The following is a 23,156-nucleotide window of genomic DNA, read 5'->3' on the forward strand; positions in this document are numbered from 1 at the left end:
TAAACCTGTCCTACCCGCAGTCCTGTCTAAATGTTTCTTAAAACATTGCGATAGTACCTTCTAAGCGGATTAGTCACCTAATCACAAGTACCATTCTCGTGAACCTTTGTTGCACCCTGTCAAATACTCTTTCTTGGATACAGAGAACAAACATCACACAGTCCTCCTCCAAAGTTTTGTCTGTCAAACGTCCTGTACCATGGCAACAACATTTCTCTAACTGCTGCATGTTAACCCAAATGTAATAAAGACAGACATTCTATTTCAGTAGAGAGACATCTAAACTTCTCTCTGTGCCAACATTTAAGAGACTCTGATCATTTACAAAATAATTATTTTTCTATTCTTCCTACCAAATTAAGCAAGCTCAGTTTCCCACACTACACTGCATGAGCCACCTCCTACACCACTTTTATAATTTTTCTCCATCTATTTGCAGTTATTGAATACATACAGCATTTTCTCTCATCTGTGCTGCATCTCTCTGTGACACTAGATTTATCAAAGAAACAGCAAAGGGTCTGAAACAGATCCTAGCAGAACTATTGTGAGTGACCTCATTGTCTTTATTATGCAGCCCTATTGTTTGAACGCTTTACCAAATGCACCTTAAGCACAGATTGATGTTAGTGTTATAACTCTGATGTAAATAAAATACTTTGTCCTATTTCATTGCTTAGTTGACATGCTCGAATTTATAATGATGCAATTAACTGTGGCCAAATTCTGATCTAACTCCATTTACAGGTTTGCAGATGGCATCACCAAAGTAGGCTGGATCTCAAACAATGACAAGACAGAGTACAGGATGGAGATAGAGAGCTTGGAAACATGATATCAAGGCAATTTACATTTTCCTCTGTATTAGCAAAATAAATGAGCTAGTTTGTAACTTCAGGAAGCAAGATTGCGTACATGCCCCAATTGGCATCAATGGTGCCAAAGTGGAGATGGTCAAGAGCCTCAAGTTCCTATGCATAAATATCACCAACAGTTTTTCCTGGACCAGCAACATTGAAGCTACAGCCAAGAAAGCACTCCACATTGACCATAAGCTAAGGTGCAGACCCAATCTTCCAACCTATCCAATTGGGGACCTTGCACTTTTTTTTATTGCACTTTCTCTGTAACTACACTTTAATGCTGCAATACTAAATTTACACTCTGGTCTCTTTTCCTTTGCACTACCTGCTTTACTTGTGTATGGCTTGATTGTCCTCGTGTATAGCATGGCTTAACTGGGTAGCATGCAAACAAAGGTTATTACCGTATCTCAGTACATGTGGCAATAATAAACAAATACTAAAACCTAAGGTATTATGGTTGATTTGGAAACATGAAGAATACTTTAGATTTGGGAACTGAAATAGAATTTAGTCTCAATGAAAACCAGTGTTGTTTTTCTAACACCGAGAACTAAGATAAAACTAATACCACCCTAGTGGCTCAACTGATCATATGTTGCCTTTCAGAGGTTGCAATGTACAAAAAGCTACAGCATACAATCTACCTAATGCACTGACGACACTCTAGGGTAATGATGATGTGAGAGGCAGGCATGTGCCTGGCGAGAGGCGACATGAGGTCGTTCTGAGACATGATGTCAGGCGCTCACATTAATACTCTTAATTGCACTGAGGACACTTATGGTTTTGATTCATGGGTTATAAATTCAGTTTCAGTTTAGTTAACTGTCACGTGGACCGAGGTACAGTGAAAAGCTTTTGATACGTGCTTTCCAGTCAGTGGAAAAAACCTGTGCATGACTGTGTTGGCAGACTAAGCCCAGAGGAGAGCTTGAAATTTCAGTTCTTCTCTAGAGGCTGCTTAATTTATTTTAGTTTAGAGATACAGCGCAGAAACAGGCCCTTTGATCCACTGAGTCTGCACCAACCAGTGATCCCCGCACACTTACACTACCTTACACACACTTGGGACAATTTACAATTATACAAAGCCAATTAACCTATAAACCTGTACGTCTTTCGAGTGTGGGAAGAATCAGGAGAAAACTCACACAGGTCACAGGGAGAACGTGCAAACTCCGTACAGCCAAAAACACCCGTAGGATCAAACCCAGGTCTCTGGCGCAACTTTACCCCAGTGCCACCGTGTTGCCCATGACCGCTGAGAGTCAAAACTGCTTGTTCACACCTCAGGCACACGATTAAACAGACAGCACTTGAGCATCATCTGAATCCGCTGAAGGTCAAGAAGTAGAGAATGTCAAAGTCAGATGACACAACTAAATGTCAGCAGGGACTTTCAGTTGGTGAGCCAGACATTTGACACACCAAGAAACAAATTTCATACTTGAGTATCTCTAAACCACTCAAAAAACTCATGAATAGTAAACTTCATTTCTAACATAGAATTGTTATTCTCCTTTCAAATGTAGCATTTTTTGTGCAGAGCTATTATTTTAGCGAATTTAGGGAGGCTTTTAATTGTACAAGCGCTATTGAGACAAGTCCGTTTGCAATGGTGGAGTTGGCTAACGCAGTAAAAATGCATTTGAAGAAGTGGTGGAAATCTGAAACAAATGTAGGAAACATCCAGCAGGTTGTGAAGGGGTCGCTGGAAAATCAGGTAAGCTAATATTTCAGATAGAGATCTTATATCAGTATTGGTAAAAATTATGGTTGACAAAAAAAGATTTGAAATGCACAAGCACACACTATAAGAGAGGAGACAATTATTTAATTGGATAACAGAATGTGCTGCGAATAACTAATTGTGGGCGGGCAAAGAATTGTTTCAATCAAAAGGAAGTAAAATTGTGAAAGTTGGTACTGTAACTGGATAATGACAATACTGACATATTATAACTCTGGCAGCAGATAAAATAGTTCAAAAATAGTAAGTGGTAAGTTTAAGATTGTAGATTGGTGCTGCATGTGAACCAATCACACATAAGCCAGCATCACTAACTCCACCCCACTATAACACTTATACTAACACTCGTTCCCAGCACTGCAGTCCGAACAGCTAGGATGCACTGACAACCTGTCGTCCTCAACGCTGCTAAGTTTCAAGTGCTCATTAAAGATGTGTTTAAATCACACACTGTCTCTGGCTCATGTTTACATGGTGTCAGAAGTGGTATACGAACCCACGCCTCCAGTCGGAGACTCAGAACTATGGAGCAATTATTCGAGGGCCTACCTTGTGCTATCATTGTCGACGATATCCTCGTATATGGCAAGGACACAGCAGAACACGATCACAATCTCAGGCTCATCTTGGAGCGCGCCCGCAAGATCAACCTCAAGCTCAATCCTGACAAGTATAAGTGTTATAGTGGGGTGGAGTTAGTGATGCTGGCTTATGTGTGATTGGTTCACATGCAGCACTAATCTACAAGGATTATTAGACATTTCTTAATTCCTGAGGTCTTCACCAGCTTCTCCTGAAGTATAGGAAGATGAACATGATGCAAAGACATTATGGTCTTTTTTAAATAATTCTGATTATAAGATCATCAACCTAACTCTGTTTCTCTATCAACTGATGCTCCCTGAGCTGCTGATTATATCCAACGTTATCAGAACACCGGGGCATTATTTCAGAAAACATTCAATAATAAATTCATAAAAATGAAGGGAAGTTGCTGACAGTGAGACATACTAGCTGTTACAGAGCTGGAATAAAGTACATAAACTGTTAAGGTCCAGCCATGATCATGCTTGTTTTATGTGGCTCTGAGATGAGAATTGATTCTCAAAGTGGATTGTCCTCTTAATACAAGGAATCATGCTGATGCAAGAACATCATCGGCAATGTCAACTCTGTTTCTCTCTCTCATCAAATGCTGCTTGAACGATTGAATCCTTTCAGAAAATTCTGTTTTTACATATACTTGGACTCTTCTATGAATAAATATTAATTTCAACATGACTTGACTGGAAAAAAAGGCAGAGTATTTTAAAGGCAATCTATTGTTTTTTTTGGGCCATCGTAACTCAGCAAATTATGCTGAAAGATGTTGAAGTGCAGTCGGTGTAAGTTAGTATATCAGTAGCTTGGAAAATGTGTATAAAGGAATTCAGATGCTGGTATTAGACACAAAATGTTGGAGTAACTCAACGGATCAGGCATCATCTCTGGAGAAAAAGGATGGGTGGTTTCAGTTCGGGAGAAGGTCTGAAGAAGGGTCCCGACCCGAAAATGTCACCCATCCTTTTTCTCCAGAGATGCTGCCAGATCCACTGAGGTACTCCAGCAGATTGTGTCTGTCTTCTATATCCGTAGCTGACTTCATTAAAAGAGGAAAGAACAAGGGAGGCCAGCCTGGAATGCATTAGGACACAGACATGGATGTACATTTTGGCAGCAGATGAGCTGAGGCAGTTGCAAAGTCTTGTTATGTTACAGAGACACAAATAACATTTTCCAGGAGCCCACTGCTTCACAATCTGCACTTTATCTTAGTTCAATCAATCAATCAATCAATCAATCAATCAATCAACCTTTATTGTCATCTTGCAAGCAACAGTTGTACAGCGCAAAATGAAAAGACGTTTACCAGGGAATAGCGGAGCATCGCACATGAAATTTAAAACATTTCACACATAATACTAAAAACAATCCAGTCCCTGATGGAACAGTATAAATAGTTAAAAGCAGGTAAAACACAACGTTAAAATACAATAAACCAATCATAAAATGTCCGAGGCAGCTGATTTGAGTGGCCAGTGCCAGTTATTAAAGTGGCCAGTGCCAGTTATTAAAGTGGCCAGTGCCAGTTATTAAAGTGTCCGTGCCAGCCGCAGAATCAAGTGACTGTGAGTACAGAGTGACTGTTTAGCAGCCTCACAGCCTGTGGTAGGAAGCTGTTTAGCAGTCTTGTAGTCCGGGCTTTGATGCTTCAAACCCTGTCAGATTCTATTCCACTTTGTCAGGTTTTTTCAGACTCTCTGTATCTTGTAGTCATTCCTCTTGTAATCATCTTTATTTCATGCTAATCTTACTTCAACCACTTAATCAAGTCTGCCTTCACACTTATGCATTTCACAGCTACATTCAGTCTCTCCATAAATGCTGAATAACTGATGTCTGTGTCCAATAATCAACTCAAATGTTGATAAATTTCCCATGGCTTGTTCTCAAAGAGAAAAAAAATACTACTGTTAACACTGTGCTTTGTTAGGTTACGCTGAGTCGATTTGGTAATTATGCCAATGACAGATCTGTTTTCTCTTATTAAACATATTTTTCCTTCAACCTTAACTGTGCATTGTGTTAAAATGTATTCACTGTACGCAGTAGAGACAAAGGAGACTGAAAAAAGATGGCAATACATGCTGGTAACAAGAATCCTTTGGCTAGGAGAATAAGCTGCTTTCAACATAACACTCTCCCCTTACTTGTCAAGCATGGTGTTGAGCTTTTTGAATGTTATTGGAGCTGCTGTCAGGCAGGGAAGTGCAGAGTGATCTGGTACACTCCTGACTTGTGCCCTGCGGGTGGCAGAAAAGCCATGGATGTTAGAACATGAATCACTAAGTATCTCTGATGTCCTCTTGTATCCGTGGAGTTAATGTGGTGGGCACATTTGAATTTCCAATAAATGGTGACCCACACAAGGTTGATGGTGGGCTAAGGAATTCTGGGCGCATAATGCAATTCAACCTCGAGGATAGATCGGTGCAATCACTCTTGCTGGGGAAATCATTGCTGGCATTTCTCTGGCAAAAGAGTTACCTGTCACTTCACAACCCATATCAGAAAGTTGTCTAAGTCTTGCTGCATGCAGACATGGAATGCTGAGGAGTTGTGGATGTCAATGACATACCAAAATTGTGGATGTCAATTCCGGTGGGCGGCGCGACTCACGTCGCAGCGGCCTCTGCAGTCTGTCTGTCTTTTTATTATTTTTTGTCTCGTTGAATATAGTTTTTATTATTTTTTTTTGTGTATGTGTGTGGGGGGCGGGGGGTGGGGGAAACTTTTAAAATCTTTCCCCTGCACGGAGAACCCGACCTTTTCTCTGTCGGGTCTCCGTTGTCGTTGGGGCCTAGCACCGTGGAGTGGCCTCCAACTGGAACGACCTGGGGCTCCAGTCACGGAGCTGTGGACCTACTTACCATCGCGGAGCTGGCCGAGTTCGGAGCGGGTGGAGCTGTGGTGGCACGCCGCTGCGACCCGACCCCGGAGATTCGGAGGCTTACCGCAGTTCTGGTGGACGGTAACACCGGGAGCCCGCGGGTCCCTGCTGGGAGACCGCTTTTCGAGGCTTCCGCAACGGCGACTTCTCCCGCCCGAATTGCGGAGTTGAAGAGTGCCTGGAGCGGGGCCTTACATCATCGCCCGGTGTGGCCTTAAATGTCCGCGGGACACTTACCATCGCCCGCCGGGGGCTTTAACTCTGACATCGGGAGGAGAATGAGGAGTGCAGGGGAGAGATAAGACTTTGCCTTCCATCACAGCGAGGAGGAGATGCGCTGTGATGGATGTTTGTGTAAATTGTGTTGTGTCTTGGTTCTTTTTCTTGTGTGTATGACTGCAGAAACAACATTTCGTTTGAACCTCAATGCATCTCCCCTTTTCCTAGTCGGCCACCATTTAGATAATAGTCTGCTTTCCTGTTTTTGCCACCAAAATGGATAACCTCACATTTATCCACATTATACTGCATCTGCCAAACATTTGCCCACTCACCCAGCCTATCCAAGTCACTTTGCAGTCTCCTAGCATCCTCCTCACAGCTAACACTGCCCCCCAGCTTAGTGTCATCCGCAAACTTGGAGATATTGCCTTCAATTCCCTCATCCAGATCATTAATATATATTGTAAATAGCTGGGGTCCCAGCACTGAGCCTTGCGGTACCCCACTAGTCACTGCCTGCCATTGTGAAAAGGACCCGTTTACTCCTACTCTTTGCTTCCTGTTTGCCAGCCAGTTCTCTATCCACATCAATACTGAACCCCCAATGCCGTGTGCTTTAAGTTTGTATACTAATCTCTTATGTGGGACCTTGTCGAAAGCCTTCTGGAAGTCCAGATACACCACATCCACTGGTTCTCCCCTATCCACGCTACTAGTTACATCCTCAAAAAATTCTATAAGATTCGTCAGACATGATTTACCTTTTGTAAATCCATGCTGACTTTGTCCAATGATCTCTAACAAGCAAAACCACTGGATATTTTTCCTCCTTGATGCCACTTGATTTCAGTTTTATCAGAGGTTCTTGATGCCCCAACATACAGAGAAGCGTTGGCTTGGTATCAAGATCAGACACTCTCACCTCACCCCTGGAATTCAGCCCTTTGGTCTTTATTCCAGGTTTGTCCAAGCACAAATTTACTGGTAAGACCTAGACTGGATATTGGTGAGCATTTTTTGCCATTTGGCATTTGGGTGTTCAATTTGATAGCACTGTCAGCAAGACCCTGCGTCACTTTGCTGATGATTACAAGTAGGCTGACTGGGAAGTAATTAGCCAGATGGAAATTGCCCAGCTTTTTGTGAACACAACCTAACATCACTACTTAAGACAGGATGAGGCAGGACTGCATAGCTTTGGTCTTATTTGTCTGCCAGGGGGTCGCTTAGCCCTGTCTATTGGGTGTCACATTTGTTATTTACAGAGCACCAGCTTCAACAAGTTGGCATCTTGTTTTTAGTGTGCCTGATATCATCCTTGCCATACCTATCTGCATTTATCATTAAACCACAGTTCATCCCTGTCTTGACTTGCATGATGGTATGGAGTATAACAGGCTGCAACATTACAGAGTATGGTGGAGTTCCTTATGTTCAACAATATGGGAGGCACAGTGACGCAGCGGAAGAGTTGCTGCCTTACAACGCCAGAGACCAGGGTTTGATCCTCAGTAAGGGTGCTGTCTGTATGGTGTTTGTACGATTTCCCTGTAACACCGGGGGTTTTCTCCGGGTGCTCCGGTTTCATCCCACATTCCAAAGACGTGCAGGTTTGTAGGTTAATTGACTTCTGGAAATTGTCCCTAGTGTGTAGGATAGAACTGGTGTATGGGTGATTGCAGGTCGACAGGGACTCAGTAGGCCAAAGGGCCTGTTTCTATACTGTATCTCTAAACTAAACTAAAGTGTCTTGTGCAGAGGTCCAGTCTTGAGCTACCAAGTTTTCTGTGGCTCTACCATTTTGTACAATTGTTCTATCATAAAGCGTCCTTGATGTGAAATCAGGACTTTGTTTCCACAAGGGAGCGCAACCTTGCATATCTTTCATTCATTTGCTCTATATCTCTCCACATCACCATCTGTGCCTCTCGTTTCCCTTTCCCCCGAATATCAGTCTGAAGAAGGGTCTCGACCAGAGATGCTTTCTGACCTGCTGAATTACTCCAGCTTTTTGTGTCTATCTTTTTTCCCTTCACAAGGGTGGGGGATACTGCTACTAATGTTGTCATGGATGGATGCATCTATCATATGTGAACCAGTCAGGCCAAAGTCCCTTGTGTTGATAATCTCACATCCTACAGCAGATCTGTTCTTCAGGACTCTGCCCCCTCAGTCAATGGTAGTGTTAGCAAGTACGCTTGATGTTGGCCACCAAAGTTCCCCTCCTAGAGCTCATTCCATGTTATTTCAGCTTTCAAGTGAAACACTTTAAAAACTGCAGATAGTGTAAATCTAAAACAAAAACTGAAAATGCTGAGAATACCCAGCAGTTCAGGCCACATCTGTGGGAAGAGAAACAGTCAATGTTTCAGATGACACCTTCAGTTCTGATGAAGAATCTCTGACCTGAAATGTTAACTCTGTTTCTCTTTCCACGGAGGTAGCCTGACCTGCTGAGTGTTTCCAGCAATTTTACCCCCAGTTATTTCATGTCCCTCAAACTAAGTTCATCTTTTTGACAGGGGCTTCCTTGCAATATAATTTTCAGGCACCACACACACAATTTAATTACTTTAAATGTGGTTTTTTTTAGCGCAAACAATTCTATCGGTCCAGGGGTCTTGCAAACAGGTGACGTGTTCGTGGATTCGCAGGGCACGTTGAGTTCAATATTGACCCACTGGGTCTTCACAACCGGCAGAGGGAATCGTCATACATTTTACATCAAGCTAGACAGCAAAGATCTAAGATCTGCTCTAAGATCTTTGCTAGACAGGTAGCTCGGCCAATACTGCAAGTGGGAACTTCCAAAAGACTTCCAACCCCTCCCCGCCTCGGCAAAGCCAATACTCCTCCACTGGACCGATCCTGGAGACAAAAGGCTTGAGATCCCGATGCATTGGCTTGTATGATAGCATTGCAACATAGAACACACACATACACACACACACACCTTCCCCAGTCTCACTCGCTCCTACCTATAGTTGAAATGTGTGAAGCGTGGAATTCATTGTCCGTGAAGCGGCAGAGCAAGCAGGTTTTGCCCACCCCGGAGTCTCCGATGAGTAGTAGTCTGAATAACACATCGTACTGTTTGGCCATCGTGCGTCCTCATGGGCTGGCGATGGGCTGGCCAAGTCGATCGCTTAACCGCGCAGCGAAAGCCCGCTCCCGGCACTTCTTCCCGTCCGCTCCAATCCCATATCTGCCTCGGATCGGCAGCTTTGGTTCTCTTGAAACAAAAAAAATAAACTGTGGTGATTTTCCCACCCTGCAGAACTCCCCCTTCTCTTTCTCCTCCCCGCTTCCTTAAACTGGAGGCACTTTGCATATATTTAAACAGGTGTTCATTACATCCCTCGTCTCCGCGGCTCCCAGCTACCTGTCAGCACACAGGGACGCGGAGAAGAGTGTCCCTGCATCCAGCGGCTGAAGGGGGTGGAAGATGCTCAGAGGCCGCAATCAATGACGCGGATTCTGGGACTCCACCTCATCCACGCTGCAATCCAGGCAGCAGCTCTCCACTGGGAAAGCGGTCCCCTTTCCCCACCCCCACCTCCCTTCCTCCAGACCCATTGTTAGGGCATTTCTGCTGTCGGTGTCACGTTTTCTGTTTGTAAAATCATGCTCTTGGTTTATTCTGTTTTGTGTGCTCCGTTTTATGCATTTCCTTTATCCTCCCCCGTGCTCTGATCTTTCCTCGCCTTTTGTCTTCCTGTGTACTTTTTTATGCTCCATCCTATTTTTGCCTCACATTTAAGGCAACGTGTTTAATCCCAGAGTTAAATTGCAGAATGGGCGCTGAACCTGAACGCCGATCCCCCAGCCTGCTAATGGGGCATTTAAAGACATCTCGAAAGCAGAGCTAAAGCCATCGCTTGCTGCCTTCCTCACCGGGAACAAAATAATCTAAAATATTAATATAACAACTTTTCTTTATTTAAAGGCCTTGAAGAATACACTACGATTAGCTGGCTATACAGAAAACTTGTTATCTGACATGATGTGACTTGATACAGTAAGAAGAGAAATAAGAGAGAGAACTGAAACATTCCTCATTACATTAAAACGTTTGGAGCAGATTTGCACTCTATTTGATGTTGTTGCTTTGTGCCATTCACTTAAATTGGATGGTTTGAGGAATCTGAATAAAAACCTCCTTAGCTTTCAACTATCCAATGGTTCTGTGTAGTATTTTATTTTTTAATTAATTGGGCCATTTGGCTTTTGAAATTTAAACAAGTGGTCAAGTTTGCACTAATTTGTCATCTTATTTTATACAAAATTACAGCATCAAAATGTTTTGACTGGTTTGGAGCAATGGTTTAAGATGGAAAGAGGAACCCACGGTGCTCACTCCACAGGAAGGCAGTTTGTGTGATTCATTAAAAAAAACCCATTGGGATAGGGAGCTGGAGAGCTACTACAGCTGCAGAAGAATTGAAAAGAGGAGAGCAAACGAATGCAGTGATTAGGCAGCATAATAAAGGGACCTGCAGGAGGAAAGAGCCAAGAATTTGATGTCTTACATTCAGTGATGTTCCACTTGCCGCCCGCCCCCCCCCCCCCCCCCCCCCCCTCCTCGGATTAACAGAGAATCTTTGTACATCGTAAACATATGCTTTTAAATTGTGATTTAACATGAATGGTCAAGTTTAATGACAAATGACCAAGTTCATTATAGCAATTAGATATGCAGCAAAAATGTTTGGCTATTTACTGATTGCCAAATACAAAGGAATGTTGTCTATCCTGACTGGTGCCTGTGCATACCTAACAATCCAAAAAAATCCTAATCTTAGATCTAAATATCCTAACCTTAATTTTACACCCCAGCGGTATGATCATTGACTTCTCCAAGTTCAGGTAATCCTTGCTTTTTCCCTCCTTCCCCTCCCCTTCCCAGCTCTCCCACAGCCCACTGACTCTGCTTCTTCCTTTCTTCTTCCCGCCCCCACATTAGTCTGAAGAAGGGTCTCGACCCAAAACGTTACCTATTCCTTCACTACATAGATGCTACCTCACCCGCTGAGTTTCTCCAGCATTTTTGTCTACCTTCGATTTTTCCAGCATCTGCAGTTCTTTCTTAAACACTAATCTTAGCATGTGATGGAACTTTTTTCCCCACTGCTTGTTTAATTTCCAATTTATAATATTAAGTGCAATTGGGGAGCAATTCTTGGCTAGTTCCTGAAATGTCACAGTACTATACAACACCAGCATCTGCACCCAGGATGAGTTGTTCCAAACCAGGGCATCGGAGATGTCCTTATTCTTTAGGGAACCGGGGTTCCCCTCTTCGACTATAGATGAGGCTGTCACCAGGGTTTCTTCTATATCCCGTAGTTCCGCTCTCACTCCCCATCCCCCCGCTTGTAACAAGGACAGGGTCCCCCTTGTCCTCACCTTCCACCCTCCAGCCGCCACATACAACAGATAATGCTCTGACATTTTCGCCACCTTCAACCGGATCCCACCACTGGCCACATCTTTCCATCTCCTCCCCTTTCGGCTTTCCGCAGAGACCGCTCCCTCCGCAACTCCCTGGTCAATTTTTCCCTTCCCACCCAAACCACCCCCTCACCTGGTTCTTTCCCTTGCAACCGCAGGAAATGCTACACTTGTCGTTTTACCTCCCGCCTCGACCATCCAAGGACACAAGCAGTCTTTCCAGGTGAGGCAGAGGTTCACCCGCACCTCCTCCAACCTCATCTATTGCATCCGCTGCGCTAGGTGTCAACTGCTCTACATCGGTGAGACTAAGTGCAGCCTTGGCGATCGCTTCGCCCAACACCTCCGCACAGTTCACATTAACGAACCCGATCTCCCGGTGGCTCAGCACTTCAACTCCCCCTCCCATTCCATATCCGACCTTTCTGTCCTGGGCCTCCTCCATGGCCAGAGTGAGTCCCACCGCAAATTGGAGGAGCAGCTCCTCATATTTCGCTTGGGTAGTTTCTACCCCAGCAGTATGAACATTGACTTCTCCAATTTCAGGTAGTCCTTGCTTTATCCCTCCTTCCCCTCCCCTTCATAGATCTCCCACAGCCCACTGTCTCTGGCTCTTCCTTTCTTCTTCCCCTCCCACCCCCACATCAATCTGAAGAAGGGTCTTGACCCGAAACATCACCTATTCCTTCGCTCCACAGATGCTGCCTCACCCTCTGAGTTTCTCCAGCATTTTTGTCTACTATCTTGATAAGAGTGTAAGGGGTTATGGGGATAAGACAGGAGAATGGGGTTCAGAGGGAATGATAAATCAGCTATGATTGAATGGCAGAGTAGACTTGATGGGCCAATTCTGCTCATAGAATATATGATACACTCCATGACCACAGTCATTTTCTGGTCACCAAGGGAGATGACTGGCTCTGTCTTAACTTCCCCCAAAGAGAAACAGTAAAACAAGCTGAGGGATTATTATCAGCCTAGATAATAGATAAAGATGTATGGACGAAGCAATATTGCAGCTATTTTAAATCCTCAATAACAAATTTCTTACATTTTGGTTTCCTTGTTCAAGGTAAACAAAACCACTGGAATTGCTACGAGATAATGATAATTATCGCTACAATTATATTCTTGCCGAAAATCACCTTTTCTCATCTGCTTCCAGCTGCTATATGTTTGGAATAGGTGGAAACGTGAGAAATTCTGTTTTCTGTACATGCTCTGCTAATAGTTTGTGAAAACCAGTTTGTAAACTCTGCTTGTGCATTGCACGCATTGAAAAATTGTGGCATGATGCAGTTACACACAAAGACTTATACAGGTTATGAACAGAGAGATTCAACAACGTGAAACTTAACTTTTTTTCTCCCTTCAAACGTTGTCTGACCTGCTGAATATTTCCAGCATTTTTTGGTTTTATTATGGATTTTGATCTCCTCATGATTTAGCCTTTGGATTGCAGAGTCTACAGGACATGTGCAACACATTGCTGTTTGGATATACTGGTCCAAACACCTACTTGACGAATGATAGTAAAATAAGAGTAGAAGCCTGCTCTAGGACAGTGTAGTTCAATGTCTAAGTCAGTGTTCAGTGTTGTACTTCTGTAGTTAAAGTGCTCATCCCAAACTGAAGTACTGTCTACTTGATTGCTTCTACTTGATTGCTGGAAAAACAATCCCAGCTTTGGTTGCTCACATCCGATGACTCGAGGTTCCTTTTGGAACCATAGACGTGTTTCTTGCCCCCATTGGCAACCTGCCAAAGCACTCACTTTATTTGAAGTACTGATACCTGCTTATCGCATGGCTTTTGGATTAATGTTTGTGCACACGTCTGTGCATCTGGCCCAGGATTTCCAATTGTCATGCACAATATGGATTGCATGTTGTCTGCCTTGGCAGATTGCTGAACCACTTTGCCTTATATAAAATTGAAACAGGTCCCTTGCGCAGTATTGCTTTATTGCATACTTTATATATGGAAACATTGCTTGGCCAGTAGCCATATCTAGACTCAGATGCATAGAGATAACATTATGATTGTGCGCACAAGTTTTGGTTAACAAGGGAGAAAGTCATTGCAAACAAAATGTTCGCTATATTAAAAAATAATCATGAGTTCAAAAGTGTTTCCTTGTCCTGTGCACCAGATATGAACTGGAACAATGAAATTCTTATTTGCTCAAACTTTACAGACACATTAGACCCAACTACAATGATAAATATACAATAAATTAACTGTTATTCTATGTAAACCAAACTGAAATAATCTTACATTTGTTTCAAGGTCAAGCCTGGTATGTAGCAGTAATTATCTCTGTAACAGTTGGTGCCCCAAGATAAAAGTATAACAGGCGTAAAGCCGGATAGTTAGGAAGTTAAGGAAATCTTTATTATGAATATAGCAAGTTATGGAAGTACTGGGAAGAGATATAGAGAGAAGGCCAATACTGACATTTAATGTTTCAATTAAGTTCCAAGAACAGGAAACAATTGCCGATGCCCAAGCACGTTAGAAAGGATTACTCATCAAATGAGTTTTTAAGCTGTACTCATGTATTTTGCAAAGCACAAGTAGATACTGATGTAATAGCACAACATTAGCTATCATGATTCACAACATATGGATATGACACAACACAACTCTTTGTGGATTTCAACTTAAACTTGTTAAAACTTGCAGCGCCCAGGAGCGAAAAAGAATGCAGAAAGTTGTGACCACTGCCCAGTCCATCATTGGCTCTGACCTCCCCACCATCGAAGTGATCTATCGCAGTCGCTGCCTCAAAAAGGCTGCCAACATCATCAAAGACCCACACCATCCTGGCCACGAACTCATCTCTCCGCTGCCATCAGGTAGAAGGTACAGGAGCCTGAAATCTAGGTTCACCAGGTTCAGGAACAGCTGCTTCCCCACAGCCATGAGGCTATTAAACTCGTCATCAAACAAACTCTGAATTATAACAGCCTATTGCACTTTATCTGTTTATTTATGTGTATATATATGGTCTATGCTACATAGACACACTGAACTGTTCTGTATTTATGCTTACAATATTCTGTGGTGCTGCAGCAGGCAATAATTTCATTGTCCTATCTGGGACACATATGACAATAAACTCTCTTGACTTCTTGACCTGACTTGACATACAGTTAAATTTAGTAAGAGATTCATGGACAACATATGTGAAGACTCATGTAAATAATTTGATAACAAATAAATATTGGAGGTTTCAAGTTATCCAACTTGTGCCAAGAGTAGCAGGTTTTGATGAGCAGATTACATTGTCATCTGATAATATCTCAATCTAAGAACTTTACAAATGCGCCATGATAATATTTTACTAAAGCTTAGCAATATTGGTCTTTCAAAACAAAAATAAGAGTGATAGCTTTGAGCAAACTATCTGTGCATACCTCTTCATCATTCCCAAACGAAATAGAGGTCTCTCTCCGCATTATAATCCTTTCTGGTCAAAGGCAGCAGTGATCACAACTGGATGAAAACCAAAAATAAGTTCTGAATAAATGAAAGGTCAGGAAGCAAAACTGTCTCAAATTGCTTCAAAAGTGAATGAAGGCAGCTGATGTCACACCACTTAAGGATACTGTAGGGCAGATGCCAACATCTGTCCATAATCATTGGTTTTGAGCATGATCCTAAAGGGGAAGATAGTTAGAAAAACAAAGGGATTTTAGGAGAGCATTTCAGAGCCTTGAACCTTGGGACCACAAGGAAGTCACAGTCACCAATGATGGAGAAATTAAATTCAGGGTGGGTTACTAGGCCAGAGATAAAAAGAGAGCAGAGAACAGAAGATGAAAGAACAGGCAAGAAATAGATAAAAGGATGAAAACTGGATGGATTTGAATTTTAAAATTTAAGCTTTGCTTAACTGAAATCCATGTATGTCAGCTGGCCAGAGGGTATCTAATAATGACAAAAGAAAATACAAGAACGGTATTGGTTCTTTGAAGTTTGTTGCAGAATCCCTTCCATGTCAACTTCTGCCTCAAGGGAAGAACACAACTCCAACAATGAAGATGTGCAGGATGGAACTGTAGATGCTGGTTTATACTGAACATAGGCATAAAATGCTGGAGCATCTCAGCGGGTCAGACAGCATCTCTGGAGAAAAGGAACAAGTAACGATTCGGGTCAGAACCCTTCTTCAGACTGAAGACTTGAGTCTGAAGAAGGGTTCCAACCCGAAACGTCACTTGTCCCTTTACTCCAGAGATGCTGACTGACCTGCTGTATTGCTCCAGCACTTTGTGTCTATTTCCAACAATTAAGATGTGAGGCATTTAGTCAATCTAGCATAATGTTATGTTCAGCTGTTGGAAGTTACAAAACAAATACTAGGTTAATATAAAATAAATGTTTGGTAGTAGGTAGCAGAGCGACAGATTTAGAATTTTTGATGGCAAAGAGTTAGCATAAATTGGAGAGTTTGAAACTGGTTCCTTTTCGGAGGCAGATGGAAGGAAAATCAAAAAAGGAGCACCTCTTTTAAAAAAAATGATGACCTACCTATTAGGCTGCAATGGTGGCCGAGGATGTGTGGAAGGTAGCTGTAGGGGAGTATCCATAAATGGTATATTAAATTGGTGGTTTCTTGATGATGTCTTTGTGCTCGGCTTGATGCATGCACCCTGGCAGACTACGACAAGCTCAATTCAGAATTGACCAAAAACTTCACAATTTTCAATCATTAACCAAGAACGTCAAAAGAGGCAATTAACTGAGAGTAATTTAAAGAGGTCCAAGGTCTTCAACAGATATTAAATTAACTAAATTACAAATGTCACAAAAATACAAATGAGGAAGACCATGAGCTCATTTTTATTCATTAATTGAGAACAAGTTCACACTCCACTAACCTTTCCTTAAAAAGATTCCTGGACTTGCCTTCACTTTGCCCAGACATTAATTAAAATAGTAAGATTAAACGAGAACTTACCAATTTGAAGTTTGATCTGTATTTTATGAGGAGTTACGATGAGGGATTACGTGAAGAACCCGCTCAGCACGCATGCGCGGCATACTTCAAAGCAGCGGTGTGGAATCACAGATAGACACAGTTATTGAAGTAAACATAGTAAAGACAAGGAGACATCAGTTTATCAATTTGACCCATATTATTGAGGGTGGGAGCGGAGGGCACGTAATCCCTCATCGTAACTCCTCATAAAATACAGATCAAACTTCAAACTGGTAAGTTCTCATTTAATCTTACTATTTTGCTTCGGAGTCACGTGAGTGACTACGTGAAGATTTCAAAGCTCTGTGATTTCAAACCGTGTAACAGTTCATACTTCACTCGCTGCCGAAGTCATTCGAGGGAGGAAGTATGTTATCGTAATCAACCATGAATCTGTTTGTAAAAACAATAATGGTGTTATTAACAACAACAAGACCAAATGCTCCCTCGGGCTTAAATTATATATTTTTTGCAGATTCTTTTTCTGCAAACGATACAGGTTCTGTCAGTGGTTTGTTATAAAAGTTTGGAACGTATACTCCCTAGACCACCCTGCTGTAGCCAGGATGTGGTCCATAGGCTCGTCCATCCTCTTAGTTACTGACGTGGAAGCTGTCCTGGTGGAATAAGATTTATACACGTTAGTATTTACTCCAGCAACTCCCAGTACCTGCTTGAGCCACTAGAGATAGTTTAGCTCGTCACCCGACCATGAGGTTTCTTGTGGCTGACCCATAAGGCTTTTTTCTCTCCCTCGGTATTCCTTATTGTGTCGATGTAGATCTCTAAGTGGGTCATGACACATAAAACGTGGTTCAGGTGGGTATGCCCGGAATTTCATGACTGGACCTGATGTTCCTGGTCTGTTCTGTTTGGCCAGCCCTTGAATGGGAAATGTGACACTATCTGGTGTTATAACCATGTTGTCCAATCGCAGTAGATGGGAGAACTGGCTCTTTGTGTTGAGGTAAGGCCACCAGCATGTCCATCTTCAGGGTAGGCTGTTCCAGGGTGAGTGACCTGGCTGGTGATCATCCCCTAAGGTATGTCAGGATTTCACTGACATCCCAATTTGGGTGTACCTATTTCTGGGGAATGGATTGAATATACCTCTCCTGTATCTGATCACCAGTGAGTGGTACCCTTTGCCCTGTTGTCGTGGTGCCCAAGTTGAGTAGGCTGACAGAACATTTCCTTCATTGTGGTGAAGACCTGCCAGGAACTCCAGTACAGTTTTTTGTTGTAGTTGAATGTGTAGTTCCTGTTTTGGAACAGTTTCCCATTTCTTGATGTTCCTCAGGTATGTTCCCTAGGATATGCGACGGAATGCTGTCATCATGTTGATAGTGCTGCTGATCTAAGCACAGCAGTGGTCTTCCCAATTTTGCAATTCTTTTAATGACCATGTCGAGGACCACTGGGAACCATGCCTGTGGACTTAGTCCACTGTAATTTGCGTAGTACCCGACTGATTAAGCCGTAGTACCTATTGAAGAGGTAGAAGGAAGGGAGAACATAGAGATTAGATTCCCCCCCACCCCTCAATACGCGGGAATGTATCCATCGCCGCTGCCTTGAGATTGGTTTCATGCGACATAGGTTAGTACGTGGCGATTTAATTGAATATAAGGAAATCGATATCTGGTGTCCATATTGCTTAGTAATTTCAGCAAATATTTTTGGTTTAAATGTTTGTTTACAGCATTTAGCTCACCTGATAGGTAAGTTACTGATGGTCAAACATGTTTGACGACATACGGTTACCAATTGTTAATAAATTGTCACCTAATATCGATGTTCTCCGCCCAAGTGGTTTGGTATATGCCACCACTGTGATGTTGTTAACTTATAAACGAACATGCAAAATGGTGCATTACTGAGCAAATGCTTCACTAGAAGTAAGTAATTTAATATATAACACGTTTAAGTCAATTCGCATTGGCACTAAGTATTACAAGCTCAGTAACACATCAGGACACATAAGATGTTACTCAAAACAGGTGGAAGTGTACAACCATAATCCTTCCTATGCAGATAAATTCCATGATAACACTCCAGATTAGTCCATTTGCCCCCATATTAGAGGTATGGAGATAGTTTGAACACTAGTATCTCAGCTCATAGGAAAGGTACAATGTTCAGTAGCTGGTAATGCTGCTACTATCCCAATTACTTTGCCACGTAGTTGATTGGAGGTTAAATGGTACCATAACTGATAGTCTTAATGAATACCAGATAGACAATGTTGTGGATGGTCAACGTAAATATCTGGATATATGACAGTGCCCGCTAAATAAGTTAGTAGCTAAAGCAGCTAATAAGCTATATCCAAGGAAAGTCTGTCGTTAATATATAGACATGCCATGACGGAATGTTTCTTAAGTGTCAGGGCTGGTTGATTCTGGAATAGCTTCGACTTAAATGCCAATTCAATATTCAAATCAAGTTTATTTGTCACATACCCACGCGAGATGTGCAGTGAATAAAAATGGCAATGCTCATCATGGTTACCCCCATCCAGGTAATTGTGGTATATCCGAAACTTATATGAAAAGGTACTGAATAGTATGCATCTTCAAGGTCGATGTCTACCATAAAGTATCCTTGGATCCATGGTAGAAGTTACAAATCCCATGTGGGTATACCTGGTGAAATACTCAAGTGGTTAATCAATGATGGTGCGACATTCACCATCGTGGGAGGGTAGACCCCTTGGGGTGCTTGCTGAATTGGTGGCAAGATATTAATTCTATTCCCCTTGAATATATTTTTTGGTATATAACTACCAAGAGTGATAGCTTCCTAACCAGGCGTGATTCACCCACCCCTTGTTAGTACAACCCTTCACCTTTATGTGATGGTAGGAACCATACTTATCTGTCTTCATTGTTGTTTTCTTCGGTTTCTGGTTCCTTGTTCTTGTAGGGACGATGTTTGTTGGGGGGTGGCGCATTTTCCATGGGGCCTGCTGTGGGCCCTGGCCTAAAAGGCTTACGGGATTGGCATGCAGGCCCCGAGCTTTCACCAGTACCATGAGGTAGACGCCCCTGGTGGATGCGTAGAGGTACTGCTTTCTGGTTTAGTGTGGTACTCATTCCAGACTCTGCCCTCTTGTGCCGAATAGTTTGAACACTTCGTCCAGTTTTTTAGGACTGGTTTGGTAAGTGCCAGGTAGCAGGATCTGTGGTTGTGAGGTCGGCGTTCTCACAGTCCTGTTATTTCATAGATTGAGGGCAGGTTTGTGACTTCCCTTGAGAAGTTGAACAGTAGGGTCAGGTGTTTTGCCATACTACCCTGCCCTTCTGGAATGAGCAGGTGGACATGGATAGCCGACGTCAGAGTATCAAATGCAATTTTGAGATATTTGGGTTAAATGCGCTGCTCAATGTATCCCCCAATAATGGCGGGCACTTTGAGTAAATGCAATTTAGGGGAGGCGTGATGAAACCAACGCCTCATGGCTACCTGTCTTGGAGAGGTTTTTTGGAAAAGACAGGTAGTAGGCTGGCCTTCAGTTAAGACTGAAAGCCATCTTGCTCGTGGTGAAACCACGTAGCGGCCACACCCAGCAGCTCTTCCTGATCCTGTACCTCAAAGCATACTCCCGATGTTGTTCAGCCAGTGCCCCTCTTCTTGACCAGCCCAGCTCTGGTCGCCAAAGCTGTCCTCGGATGAGCAGGAAGCAATGGCCAGTGCACGAGGCACTGTGGAGGGAGTGCCTGAACTCCCTCTGCGAAACTGCTCCTCACGAAGCAAGTCTCGCTGGAGCTTATGCTCCACGAGCCGCTCCATGCGGCTCAGGCGGCTGTCTCTGCCCTAAGCGGGCGGTGAGACGTCCCCGTCCGACGAATCGGATACCACCGGCCAGAGGTCTTGACATCCAGTCCGCTGCTCAGGCGCTAGCGGAACTGGGCTCGGCTCGGTGTCGGGGATGGCGGAGCGCCGGGTTGGCAGTCCTACTGCCCTCTGTCCCCCTCTGATGAGACGCCTGTCTACTGGAGCCGAGCTGAGGACAGGTTTCTTGGAGAGTCTTGTTCCTTAAACTGTAGCGGGAGCGCCTGACTCCTGCTGTGCCTCTGGACTGGAAACCGGCGCAGCTCTGTCTGTGGACTGCAGCGTGTGCGGTCCTGTGCCGTCTCTCCCCCTTCCGCGAACAGAAACACTCCTTCCCCTAGTCCAAGGAGGGCCGCTTGCGTCTGGACTGGCACCGGCGCAGCTCCCTGTCTGTGGACCGCAGCGTGTGCGGTCCTGGTGGCATCTCTCCCCCTTCCGCGAACAGAACGCTCCTTCCCCGGAGTCCAACGGGGGCCGCTTGCGTCTGCTGCTTTGCTCCACCTGGAGCAACAAACAGACACGAGTCGCTGGTTAAACTGAAGGTAAGTACTTACCTAAAGCTTCCTCTTTCAGGCTTGTAGCGGGAGCGCCTGACTCCCGCCTGCCGCTGTTGCCTGCTGAAACGTAATGCCGCGCATGCGTGCTGAGCGGGTTCTTCACGTAGTCACTCACGTGACTCCGAAGTAAAATTAGTCCAGGAATAGGCTAATATAAATTTGAACTGATATCTTTATGTCCTTGTCCCTTCATATGAAATTGGCATTCAGAATTAGACTTCACTCTTGTCATTCAAGCTAAGATCACCTCCGAGACACCACTATCCCTTTTGTTTCGGGCTCTTGGATGACATTTTTCTTTCCAAATTCAGCTTTTAATTCGGCACACATTTTTTGCAGAACAAATTATGCTGTAAACAGTATGGGGACAGGTAGTTAGCAGATTATGATATCAGTCAGTGTGTAAAGAAGATGCAATACTAACGCTAATACACTGGAGCTCAATGTTGCTGTTAAAAGCATTCATGTTGTGCATGCACTCAGAGACTATAGCATTCAGCACTTGGAACCCATTCAGTTAAAGTCATAGGACTTGGTCAATTGAGTGAATGGCCACTTTCTCTCAGCAAGATTCCTCTGCAGCATCAAGTGCTTAGCTGCCTGCCACAAGCTTTGAGGGACTATTACAATAGACGATGGACATACACATGCATCCTCTGATGGAAGGCAAGCTGAACAAGTATCTGTCCATTGGATGAAGCAGTTACATTACTATCGATCCCTGATACGGTTCCTTCTTAATGGATCAAACCTAGTCCCCGATTATATGAGAACTTATGCCATTGCTACCACCGAGGTCAGTTATCCAGCTGTGGTTTCATCATCTATGAGTCTTATTCTAATCGCACAGTACATTATAATATAGTAACATTTTAAAAAGTGCCAAGTGCACAAGCATTGTAGGTGTATATAACTGCTACTGCAGACTTGGCCAACACAATAAAATCAGAAGATAGACGGAAAATGCTGGAATAAAGCGGCCTTTTCACGGGGCGACTTGACGCAAGAGTTAACCGGAGTTTAACATCGTGGGAACCTCGTGCGATAACAGTGCGGCATTCGTGGACCACCGTGGACCACCGTAGCGCTAACGGCAGGTCATCGTGTAACTTGGTCACTCGGGAGAAAATTCAAGAAAGTTTGAATTTCTCCAAGATTGACTTGTACACTTGTGGTTGAGTATTGCAACATTATATGAACGTAGTGGCCAGTGCGATATCCGTAATAACTCTTGCGGTTACCGTGGGAACTCCTGCGAACGGTGAACCCGGAAGCTGGACAGAGGGAACAGAAGGTGAGTAAAAATTATCTTATGTGGGATTGAATTTAAAAAATAAATAAAAATAAAGATTTGCATCCGCATATGGACATCAACTTATTCATGAGTTATGTTAATGAGATTCAAGAAAATAACTATAATCTTTAAAAGGGACTTTAAAAGGGACTTTACTGAAAGGTTACGCATTTTTATGGTCCGTGAGAATTTTTTCACATGTACTTCTTTGAGAGATACAGGTCGGAGTCCTCGGGTCCAGGGGTCCGGAACGCTACCAATCAATGTTGTACAGAGACCCGTGTAAGGAGTGAACTGTACATGCTGGTTTAAACCGAAGACAGACACAAAAAGCTGGAGTAACTCAGCGAGTCAAGCAGCATCTCTGGAGAAAAAAAGCTGATGTTTCGGGACGAGACACATCTTCAGACTCAATTCCGATTAGGCTGTCTGAAGAAGGGTTCCGGTGTTGGGGGAGTCCAGAACCAGGGTCCCAGTTTTACAGTCTACCGTGGGAACTCTTTAACTCAGTAAAGTAAAGTAGCCTTTATTGTCATATCAGCGCACAGGCAGCAGTTGACTGTTGCTCTATTCAGTTTCCCAGGGGGTCGGGACGGGACTGGAGTTGGGAGAGAAAGGTGGGGGAGTCGAGGGAGAGGAGGGGGAGACAGATGGGGGTGTCTTCATTTACTGACGGCGGGTGTCTGTCACTGAAACAGGCAGGTG

General features: G+C 43.5%; 1 protein-coding gene across 1 annotated transcript in view; it reads right to left on the reverse strand.

Moving 5' to 3' along the window:
• rab15 (RAB15, member RAS oncogene family) overlaps positions 1-9,836 on the reverse strand; it is a 130,997-nt gene extending 121,161 nt beyond the window's left edge. The window contains 1 exon segment of the mRNA XM_033026875.1: positions 9,307-9,836. Coding sequence (XP_032882766.1) covers positions 9,307-9,430 — 124 coding nt within the window. The 5' untranslated portion in view covers positions 9,431-9,836.
• Between the last annotated feature and the right edge of the window lie 13,320 nt (positions 9,837-23,156).

Source organism: Amblyraja radiata, chromosome 9 (genome assembly GCF_010909765.2).
Source record: "Amblyraja radiata isolate CabotCenter1 chromosome 9, sAmbRad1.1.pri, whole genome shotgun sequence".
Lineage (NCBI taxonomy): Eukaryota > Metazoa > Chordata > Chondrichthyes > Rajiformes > Rajidae > Amblyraja > Amblyraja radiata.